Source organism: Amblyomma americanum, chromosome 11, assembly GCF_052857255.1.
Source record: "Amblyomma americanum isolate KBUSLIRL-KWMA chromosome 11, ASM5285725v1, whole genome shotgun sequence".
NCBI lineage: Eukaryota > Metazoa > Arthropoda > Arachnida > Ixodida > Ixodidae > Amblyomma > Amblyomma americanum.
The window spans coordinates 14,624,570-14,636,492 of NC_135507.1; the positions used below are offsets into that span (position 1 = coordinate 14,624,570).

General features: G+C 47.4%; 1 protein-coding gene across 2 annotated transcripts in view; it reads right to left on the reverse strand.

Moving 5' to 3' along the window:
• Nucleotides 1–10,036, reverse strand: part of LOC144109915 (uncharacterized) — a 42,821-nt gene extending 32,785 nt beyond the window's left edge. Inside the window, exon 1 of one of the 2 annotated variants that reach the window (XM_077642682.1) lies at nt 9,724–10,036. In XM_077642682.1, coding sequence (XP_077498808.1) covers nt 9,724–9,795 — 72 coding nt within the window. In that variant the 5' untranslated portion in view covers nt 9,796–10,036. The remainder of the gene's footprint in view (nt 1–9,723) is intronic. The other variant, XM_077642683.1, reaches the window with a different exon arrangement.
• Nucleotides 10,037–11,923: the final 1,887 nt, after the last annotated feature.

An 11,923-nucleotide genomic window follows, 5' to 3' on the forward strand; every position in this document is an offset into this window, starting at 1 on the left:
CAAAGCTGTTTTGTTGTTACGGGTGTGTCAAATTCACAGCGTTATCAATTTCTTGGCACCTTCGGCAGCATTTCCCAAGAGGCGACCAAAACCAGCTTTGAATTCAGATCAAACGGCTGCCTCTTGCCGCCTCTGTATACGGCCCTGGCACATTCAAATAGGAATCCTATAGTAGGATACAACTTAAAAAAGAAACAGCAGTTAACACTGGGCCACGGTCCACGGCGTACTGTATTATTCCGCTAGCCAGTCACAAAAATAAACTAAATCAGCTTTCTAATGCCTCACTTTATTAAACAAGCCAAGTATCAAAATTCTGGAGCTTATAACTTTTTTGTTGTGGTTAGCTTCTTGTTTAAGTGACAAGAGAAGCCTTAAGAATAGATTACTTCTTTGTTTCGGAGGAATTTCGTGCGGCAGTACTGACTGTGGGCAGAGCTCCACTGCAAACTTAAGTTGTATCCGACTATAACACAAATAAAATCTGCTCCACACAGAGGGCGATAGGATTTATCGACTTGCATCTCAAGTAATTATCAAAAGATACCGCAACCCGGATGTCAGACGAGTAAGTTCAATTATATTTGGCGATTTTCCAAACAGCTAAAAAGCGGCAACAAACAGGCAGCAAAAAAAAAAAAAGGCTACACCTCACAGCCCTACAGAAGTTAATCAAATCAAACATTAGTGAAAGAGAGAGATTTCAGTCAGATTGCATCATCTGTATCTTGCCCTTTTTGTACCCCTCCTACAGTACGTGCTGTAGTTTTTCTTTTCTTTCGTTTTTCTTTTTTTGCGCAGAACGACTTAAATTTCGTAGTATATTAGACGCATAGCGTATTGATTTATAAATCAATCAGTAGAGACGGTTGCTAGAGATGGTTGCCCTTGCAGACTGAGGCTCGTACCTTTACCCTCTAATCACAGTAAAAAAAAAAGTGTGTTGATGCAGTCACAGATGTGAGAAGCAAACGGGACAGAGAGTCTTGAGACACGTACATCCCTTCGCTTGCCTTAGATTCAGGTGTGCCTGTCAGAACGAACCTTAAGAATATGTTTTTATTCCACACTATGGGAATCAAGCTCATCCCTCTAAAGAAGTCACAAAATAGGTTTAAAGCTTTAACCTACCGCGTTACACTGCTTCCGCATCGCGATGCATCACCACTCTGACGCATGCGCAGTTGACGCTAACGCGCGAGCAGATCGCTGAAGCAAATCGCGATTATGAACGGGCAAAGATGTCGAACCCGGATATATCGAACTCGAGGGGAATCACTAAGTGGTTCGATATATCTATAATTCGATATATAAAAATGGCAACAGATAAGCTTACCTGTAACCTCGAAGCAAAAGCACATTGCACCCGTGGAGGCTAGTGCTGCACTTTTTGCAGCGACGTGCGCCCATCGACATACTGGAAGCGCACCTCTCGCTAGTCGTCGCTAGGCCTAGTCTGCTTCGCATGGGAGCTGCAGCGGACAGTGCTTGATGAGAACTAGCAAATTCCTATTATAAGATGTCTATTCATGTCACCAGTACACTATAAATAGACTAATTGCATTAAAACTAAGATAGAGATGGTATCTACACGCCTTCGGCAGAGAAGCGAGGGTCACCGCTAGGCTTTACGCGTAGGTTGCCTTCCTCCATGAACGCGGCGTGACGTAGAAAACGAGTACAAGCTAGGGAAGGCCACGCTGAAGCTCACCCCACGTTCACCTCGTCAAGCCATTTCTCGGCGCTTCCAGCAGGTGCCCAAGGCCGCGCAGCCGACCGTCTTTACGCTGTGAACAGTGATTAGGAGAAGCGCCGTTGGCAGGGACGTAGCGCACCGTTCGATATATCGAATGACCGGCGAAAACTGAGTTCGATATACTGCGTGACTTTCCCGTACTTTTTACGCGGGATTTTTAAGGGGGTAACCTGTGCGTTCGGCATAGCCAAAAAAGTCAAAATATCCGCGTTCGATGTATCCGGGCTCGACAGTTGCTGACGGCGGTTTTGACGAGAGCCTGAAATTAAAGGAGCTCATGGCAGTCGCTGCTGCGATGGCAGCGTGTCATCATTGTTAATGCCGACTATACTCATTCTGATATACAGCCTGAGATATTTTCTTACTGCCGGCACATGCCTCTAGAGGGCAAGTGGCCGGTTCGTCTTATGCAGGGTGTCGTTGCGTGTTTGTTACTATGTCTACTAGCTGATTTGTCTTGGCAGTGCTGCGCTTATAATACACAGTCAGTATTTATCTCGAACTGTGACCAGGGATCCTTAAGAATTTGGCATGCAAACTGGGAATTCGTTACCACAGGCCTGAACTCACCTCTCGCTACTCCTTCAGGTCTGGTGGTACGCTCCCTTTCGGGCGGTATCTGAACTGAGAAGAGTTAGTATCTTTTGGGTTACATAAATACGGTTATACTGCCCTCATAAATAAGTAAGTATAGTTTTCTTTTTATTCTTTGCTTACACTGTTTTCCTGGCTCTAAGAATGTCAACGAGATCAATGATCCGACTCGGTCTCGCCTCGACCTCTCCCAGGCATCCCGATTTGTTCGGCATATCAAAACTCTGCTCGGTGTGGTTTTCTCGTTCTGAATCTTGTGCTGATATAACGGTGTACAGTGCTTCGTGAGTGAATACACTGAGGCGATACATGCTCCGGTCTGTTTTCCACGATGTATTATAGCTCTGCTTAATTCACGAGTCTCGGTGTCGAATTCCGCAGGCTGTTACTGTCGAGACTGCACGCAAAACGGCAAAAGTCGTCTCTCACGGAACAATGACGTATTCGCTACCCCCACAGGGCGTGACCATTTCTTACGTCATTTCCTCTCACGTCACAGCCCTGCGGAAGCCACAAATACAACTGTTGGCGAAAAACAGTGCATGCGTTATTAGGTTATTTAGAGCACATTCGAATGTCTTCTCTAGTTCTGTCGTTTCTGAGACCTTGCGCACCGCTGACAGCAAAAGTTAAAACAAAACCTAAAAACGCGACGTCCCTGTTGATTTAAATCACTTCGTTCTTCCAAAGCCAGGCATAATCTTCTCTGCACTCGCTCCAAACAAACAGTTCTCGCATATCGCGTAGAATCTTGCCGCAGTGCATGCACTGCCGCAGATGGCATGCGGGATCTGTTAATCCGAAGCTTAATCCGAAACGATTTCCTGCTCAATTGATCACGACGAAAGAAGGGCTGCCTCTAGAACAGGTCATGCAACGCAGCCTTTAAATCCACACCCCCTTATCCTAAACCACTACACACCGTCCCACGCGTTAACAAACCGTTAACGCCCACAGCCGCAACGCGAGCACGTATAGTATATCGCGACTAGCTGAAACAGGAGCGCGCACATCGCATGGCTGTATAGCGATCAGCTCCTCAAATCCTGATCTCGTTTCGAACGCACTTGGAACCACTCTCAACACACCCCAAGCACCATACGCGCCGTGACTGCGATCGAGATCTGATCCCCTGTATTGCCGATTTCATCTTTTTTTTTCCCCTTCTGTCTTGCGAAAAAGCAGGCGTGCAGCGCTGCGTGGGATTAATCGGCCGATTTATCTGTCGCTGAGCGACGGTGCCAAGCGGCGGTAACGCACCACTTCGCTCTTCGGCCGCGGTGGTTCCGGTCGCCCAACCCACGCACCGCATGCGCTGTTCGCGCCGAGCATCGCTGCTTCTTTCATTCTTTCTCTCTCTCTCTCTTTCTCTGGGACGAGAAGAAGGCGCGATGGCACGCACTTGCGTGGACGGTCGCGGATGTCACTGCTGCAGACGCTGCCTAGAATGCCGCGCCTCGAGTAGATATACAGGGTGCATGATTTCATTCACTACACACTAAACAAATTCTCACACTTAAGGGTGCAAATCGGCTGTCTCCAGACGAACACCCTTTTAGGTGCTAAAAAGGGTGCAGAGATCAGCACCCTTCAGGAAGGGTGCACAGTATGAAAGTTAAGAGGGCGCGCATCAGTCCACAGCTTTTGCTTCATGGGTGGATCAATGTGTAGCACCCTTCTAACATGCATTCGTAGAGGTGTTGTGGAAAAATAGTACTTTTTAATGAGGGTGCAACCATTACATCCTCTAAAGTATCATTAAGTGCACCCTTCCTTAAGGGTGCTGATCTCCGCACCCTTTTTTAGCACCGAACAATTGGAAAAGGGTGTTCGTCTGGGGACAGCTGATTTACACCCTAAAGGGTGAGAAATTGTTTAGTGTGTACCCAGGCAGCACCACAGCATTGGGCTAACACTGGGCGATCGTTGGCAAAAAGTGGCATGAACGGCGGTCCTACATTGGCATTTAGGTAAAGCGCTACCACTTTGACACATTGGCCTAACTTTCAGGCCAGCTTTGGGCCAACGTTTGTCCGATCGAGCGGCCAACGCAGGCCTGGCGTTCGTTCCACGACATGGCCAGTAAAGGCGTCGGATTGGCTTTTCAACTTTCGAACACTGGCATCCAGCTTTCCAAAATTGGTATCCAGGTTTCTAACATTGGCATCCAGCTTTCAAACATTGATAGCCAGCTTTCAAACACTGGTATCCTGCTTTCGAAAGTTGGCACATGCAACATAACCCACTGCCCAATGACTGGAACTGTGGACGTACGTACCATTAAACGTAGCAAATATTCATAAATGAGAGTGCCTAAGCATTCAAGAAAAAGACCGATTTATTGCATCGAGTTACAATACGGATTCGCTGGAAGAAATTGGAATATTAAAACATGCTGTGTCATTAATCAGTCGACGTCCACAAATAATTGGAATGAAATATCCGCCTGGTCGGATCACCTGCACCGAAAAAAAGAAAGGCTTTGGAGCTCTTTTAGCATTTTATACATACTTTGTATTGACTGAAATGAAGCACCCTTCATACCCTGAAATTCTGGCCAAGTGCATTTTTCAACGGGAAGTTGTTTATGAACATAGTTTTTTCATATATCGTAAGACTTCACTATAAAAATCAATACACCCGCAGATCTCCCCTAGGCAAGCTTGCATTTTTTTTTGCTATTAAAGGTTTTGCTATCGTCAGAAACGTTCCCCATTGGTTTTCTATGGCAGTCTTTACTACTGGATGCGAGGGAATCGCAAGATTAAAAAAAATATATTTTGCTACGCATCGGAAGAATGGACGATTACCTTCAATATTTCCATAACAGTACCTGACAATGTTCCACTGTTGCCTCCCAATTAAAATTGATGTCCAAAAATCCTGGACTTGTATGGACGATGTATACGGCAGTCGACGGGTCTGCTGTGTATATTAAGAACAGCGGTCTGGTGACGCATAGCAAAATTTTCTCTTCCCTGTGTGGGCTCTGGTAAACTACCTTACCAGGCTGGTGGTCCCAGTCAGGTGTGTTACGGACCTCTCATTTTAGAGCGAAGTCAAACCAATGGGCAATGCAGTCATCAATGAAAATATGTTCTTACGTCTCAAACTCAGCAGAATGGTCAAAACTTGGAATCGTCGGTTCCGTACAATCGTTAACTCTCTTGTATGTGCAGCTGCGGAAGAATTAAAGCGGAATTAAAACTTAATGCGGTGTATTAGTGGTGTGCTACCTGTGCGCCTGCGCCGCTTGTATATGAGGTTGCAGTCGAAATTGTGTTGCTTGGGAAATCTTGTGCTTGCTTCAAAATTTCCCTTCCTTTGCTCCGCAGGGCCCCATTTGAACGCTGCAGACAAGCCTATACTCACGGCTCTACAGGATGCAAGAAATGTGAGTTCAAGTACTCATCATGGGTTGAAAGGGAAAAAAAACTGGAACACAAGGGCAGCAGTTTTTTTAACCTAAGCCGCCAATAATCAATGAATGATTTTTTAAATGTTCGCCTCAAGAGTACTATGCATTATGCACCGCTAACCGAGTCAAACATTATAGAAGGACGTCAAATGGTGAGGAAGGCTTGGCGGCTATCCTTGCCTTCCATAAAGGGACACAAATTGAAGTTAGAGGGTTTGGACAGGGTACGAAGTTCTTATAACAGCAAGCCTATAAATTCACTTAAAACGAAGCTTTCATAAGATAGAAAAGATAGAAAAAAATGGAGTACGCGTATTGTCACAGCCGGTCATCTTCGCAAGCGAACTGCTACGCCGTTAAGCGTTTTATTTTTTTTCACATAGGAATCCCTGAGTCTCGGCAACACCAGCATTCATTTCTGAACGGGAATCACGGAGCCCTTTTTTTGTCTTAACAGAGTTTGAACTGAGTGGCAGGGAAGAAAAGGTTCCATTTCTAAACCGAATTTTCTCAGAAATGAATGGTTACTCTGCTGCCGGTGAAACTTGAGCGCAACCAGAAAGGAGCAAAAAATCGAATTTTAGTGAAAAAAAATTGGACTTAGTTGTCCTCATTGTCCGTTCAACATGGCGTTTCTGTTGACTCTGTGTGCTGGATGCCGCCCAGTGGAGTTCTGGTTGAGGGTGCAAAATGGCGGCTTTTCCCCAAGACCACTCATAAAACAACTTTATACCCTAGAGTATGTATGTGCAAAAGTATGGCTGTATTGTGCTGCCTTGCAAATTTCGGTTCCGGCCACACTAAAACATGGATAAATACTTTTCGTGTATCTACCGAATTCGGCAGACATCATCCAGACAGTACCTTAAAAAGCGGCGAAAACGTAGCAACGGCGACATGACAATGCACGAATATACAGCAGAGTGTGCAACATGTGAAGGTATAAACTGTGAGCACTCAATGATTAATCCATAATTCACTGTGACAATCACAGTTTCTTCTGCTTTCTAATCAGTTTTTTTTTATTTCGTGGCGTAAAATATCCAAAATTAATTCTCAACTTTATGGCAAGAATCAGAAAATACGCACTTTGTGAAAAATGTTTGTTCCCTCTTATATTGCACACGACTGTACATTTGCTGCAATGGAAATGACCATTCAGATGTTTTCTAATTTGTATACGATCAGTATACGTGCGAGATTATTTGCTGATTGTCACGCAACATTCTAACTTAACTATTCCCCTTTTCTTTACAATGATGAAAAGCGGTTCTTCAGTTCCATTCGCGTGATTCATGTGTCATCATGAGGTCACTCAGCAGTGGGTTACAATTCATGCTCTCTTTAACCTGAAACTATACCTTGATACAAAAGCTAAGTCTTGGCCTTCACCTTGTACCGCCACTCGTTAAAATATATGTTCATATTTGGCTTGTTTTCAAGGAACTTCGAGCGTATATATATATATATATATATATATATATATATATATATATATATATATATATATATATATATATATATATATATATATATATATATATATATATATATATATATCATTTATTCCGCATTCCGTGGATTGAGTTGTAGGTCTTTTTTGTTTTATCTCTCGTCTCTTCGGCATCTGATTCCATGCATGACATCAACGGTTGGCGCGTAGCTCCAAGGAAACTGTGTATTGTCGAAGAGGACAAGTTCCAAAGCAACCGATAATATTACTTTCTCAAAGGGGTCTGCATCTTGCGGTCTGTAAACACCATAGGTATCCTAAATAAAGCTAAATAAAGGATGAGGGGCGTTAGTTCCCTTGAAATGCTGCCGGCTGGATATGAAACAGTCCTCCTCTCATTCCAACATTTTTCTCGGAATCCGCACATATTTTGGCGTGGACAGAAAGAACTTTCCTACCCTTGCAGTCAGTTCTCCAAATGTATCTCTGCATGGTTACTTTGCCTCAATTCAAAGTGGACAGAAGTCCCCTCTCTATTATACAGTGTTGTATAGTATAATATCAGCAGAAACCGATTACTGCCACGATTGACCGAAGTCCATGTATATATGACATTCAAGCGTACACGTGATGTAGACGTAGGCCACTACACATGTGTGACGTTCAAGGATCGTAGACAAGTCGAAGTTCCGGAATGTCCAGGACTATACAGCAATTTCGTAGCGCCTGCACTTTCAGGCGTACAAATAAGGAAATTAAAAACCGAGAAAACGAATTGCGCGTTAATAACGACCGAACTAAGTGCTGGTTCCAGCACGGGGCTGCAACCATCGTGTCAGGGTGTGTGTGTGTTTATAACAGCGCGTCGCCCAAAGTTGCCAATCATCAGAGAACTGGATGCCCATGTTACGGCATAATGGTTCCTCCTCCGAGCTAAAAAAATGAATGAAGATGATGAACGTGTTTTCATTGATGTAGTTGTGCACTCTAAAGCGTGGGCATTTGCACCACAATACCACTTGCAACATGAATTTTCCGCATAGGTGTTTTAGTCCGACACTGACGCCTACAGATGGGTTCTATAGGTAACGGGCACTGCAGTCAAAGTGGATTGGTGATGACGAAGTATGTACGTCACCAGCCTTCATAGAAAATGCTGCCCTTTTTTGATATGACACTATGCTTTATTAAGCGAATCCGCCATTGCCAGAGACAGGTTGGCGGGTGAGAATAGGGAGCATGCCGGGATAAGGCGGTAGCAGCTGGTGCAGCACAGGGTTAATTGGGAGTCACTGGAAGACGCTGTTGTCCCGCAGTGGACGTAGTGAAGTTATTGATGATGATGGCCCCATCGGCAATATATAAAGTACCGTACGAAAATACCGATGTCCAACACACGCCCGGACCTACCTGCAGTTGATTTGTAACAGGCACTCAGAGATATAAATATGAACTTTTCTAAAAGAGCCTCCCACCCCTGCACATCGCAGACGAGCACCTATACAACTTGTAGTCATCAGCGTGATTAGTTGGCTTGAAGTCATGATAGCTTGAGTCCACTGTTAAAGTGAGGTCAGGAAGGTGCAAGATCCTGCTTCTTCAGTCAGTGTTGTTGTTTTAACCCTAACAGTCAAGAAAACATGCATGCCGCTTCCGCCTCACAGGTCTGTCATATAGGCTTAATTTCAAAGTAGTCGACGATTAAGCCTGCTCGGTACAAGCCCCAGGTTGTGAGTCAGCTTTCGCACCTGGAAAGGTGCCCTTGTGTGCAAGACTGCCTGCCCTTTTCTCCTTGCTGTTATGACCGTTCTGACAACTGCTTCATGAACAACAGATTGTCATCAGAACAGTATCGGCCGCAGTCCACAGACGCTGTCCTTGGACAAAACACAGGTTGTCTGGAGAACAATGGCTATTCATTACCAACAATACATCCAACTGTGCCAAGCAAGGCCTGTGTGCTAGGCGTCGTTGTGGCCATACCGAGGAGAACTTCAGAACAGGATTGTAAGGCTGGCTCCTTGAAACGCTTTTCTTTTATCTTTATGGCAGCGGCCTCAAACGTGCCTTATTGTTCCTCGAGAGAACCAGGAGTCATGAACACATTAACGACATCACTCTTGCATTGTTCGGTGCTGGGTACTAAAGGGTGTTACGACACGAACCAAACTTGAACATGCTTCTAGACATAAGCTACATCCGTCCTGCTTGCACCAGTTACCATTATGAATCCAACCCTGCGAATTTATCAAGCCAGTGATATGGATCATCGACCTACCTGCCTCGTTACAGGGAAAGGCGTCGTACGGCAGCGGGCAGTTCAATCAACTCAAACACAGCACTCCTGATAATTTTCCACAAACATCTCTGAGTGTTTAAGAGGCCAGCACGCGTCACCAGCACCCGCCGCACTCACTGTGCCGCTTCGCAGCGAGCAGTGACAAGCCCGCAACTACCAAGGAATTGGGTGGACGAACGCATCGAATATCGCACGCTACTCACGTCCTGGAAGTCAGCCATGTCGGCGCCCAAGCTCGCCTGCGGCGCCGGCAACAACAGAGCAGCGCTCGTCATGGACCTCCCTAGGGCACGGTCCGGACCCGTCTCCGGCGAGCTGAACGACACCTGGCCGCCATCTTGCCACACCACGATGCCGGCCTTTCAGCTATCGCGCGCTCCTCACGTGCCCAGAAAACGCCGCCGAACGTCGTCACACACGCAGCAGAGCGTCAACGCGATCGCCGCACCGCCACGGGAACGCCCGGAGCGACACTGGCGCCGCAACCGAACACAGCGCCGCCGCGCGATCACTCTCCTCCGCCGCGGCTCTCGTTCCGGCCGCTCCTCCTCCTTTTCCCGCTCCGACTCCAAGCCACGCCTTGTGGTCATTGAGTCCGACCAATGGCTAAACGCAAGCGCAGATTGAAGCTCCGCCTTTAAGAGTCGCAGAGGAGCGGCTGGGAAGATTACTCCTCCTTTTGCAGCGTCGCCCAACGGTTTACCCCGCCGAGGGTGTTTTTCTTTTTAGACGCGCTTTTGCTTGCAGCGTGCAGGAAAGGAGGCGGCGCAGCGGCGCGGAGGCATCGTAAGCGCGCGCGTGCGCCTGCCACACGCACTCTCTTGACGCTGAGCGCCGCCGTCTCTGACTCGCATCGTCATCGAGGGCCGGAGAGTGGCCGATTAAGACGGGGAAAATTGAATAGAGGAAAAGAAGTTGTTGTGCTGGGGCAAAGGCGGAGAAGAGGTGAAGGGCTGCCAGCGGTGCGGTTCGGTGGGGCGAGGGAGGGGAGGGAGAAGAGGGGTCGGTGTATGGGCGAGAAGAAAAAGATGATTTTCGAAACAGCGGTGGCAGCGGTGGGACGCGGCGGACCTCCTCTTATGCGTGGGAGCAGTTTGTCAACAATGGTAAGATTTCAGACATTCCCCCTTCTTTCTTTCCCCCCTCACTGCTCCCGCTCCACAACCGCTGTCCCCCTTCTTCTGCAGCGGCAGCAGCCCAGCAACGACAACGACGTTTGCGCGGCAGGGCTGTGGTTAGGGGCCATTAAAGAGCGCTCTTCCAGCATGGAGCGCGGGGACGCATCGTCGCAGGGGTCACCCCTGGGGTCACCTCGAGCCGCTGCGCTGACAGTTTTCATCTCCAGGCGCACCAACCATCCCCTCACCGCCTCCCCTTCCTTCACCCTTCGGCGGCGGCTACGGTGGGCGTGTGTAAGCGCAAAGGTGGAGAGACGACGTCGCGTTCTGTGAGGCGCGCCGCGTGTGATGCGGCGCGTTTTGCTCGCGTGGCGTGCGGCCCGACGTCTACGCCGACTGCGGCGGCCTCCTGCCTGTCTCGCCCGCACAACTGCTGCCGGAGGTCCGTGCGCTTGTGTGTGAGTGTGTGCGTTCGTTTGTGCCTGCCGCTGCTCGCCATTCGACAATTGTTGACTTCCTCGTTGTATTTTCTTTGCCTGTTTTGCCCACGACTATTGCTTTGTTGATGCGTTTTGGCTTTCGTGCTTCGCCGAACGCTGCGCTCGTACGACGTGCGGCGTCGCCACTGAAGGACTCCGTGTGCGTCGACCGAGCAACGAGCAGCGCGATGCTTGCCAAGAATCTGGGATATGCGAACGCAGTCACCGTTGCAGCGAGCCTTGAGAATGTGTACGTTGACTATGTACGTGAGGTGCGTGTGTGAGTATATGCCGGAAAGCCGTGGTTTGGCCCAATTCCCTGGCTTCTTTCATAAACTCTTGTTTTGACCTGCCCTGTGAGCTTCTCTCTCGCGAATACCATTTGGAGTGACTAACGGGACGTTCGCTCATACCCATTGCTTCAAAAGCACGATGAGGGGCTTCTAAGAATTTTTATTCCCTTTAGCACTAATGGTGGGCCGAACACTGAACTACATAGCAAATCAAGACTGTGCACTGCCTTAGTTTGCACCTACTCTTTTTTGGATTGGTCTAATTGGTGACCAATAGGAGGCAGAGGTCTTAGGGTAATAATAATAATATCGACTTCTTTATTATTCCTTCCGTTAAACTAGCAATGGTCGCAAGCACCTGTGGCGTCAAAGCCGACAGCTAAAAAGCAATGCATGCCACTGGCTTTTTTGGAAGCAGCGGTGTTGACCAGTGCCAAAAGGCAAGGCAGTGACCATTAATTTTCTGTTAACTTTAAAAAATACCCACCAAATTCTTTTACGAGCAGGGCACAC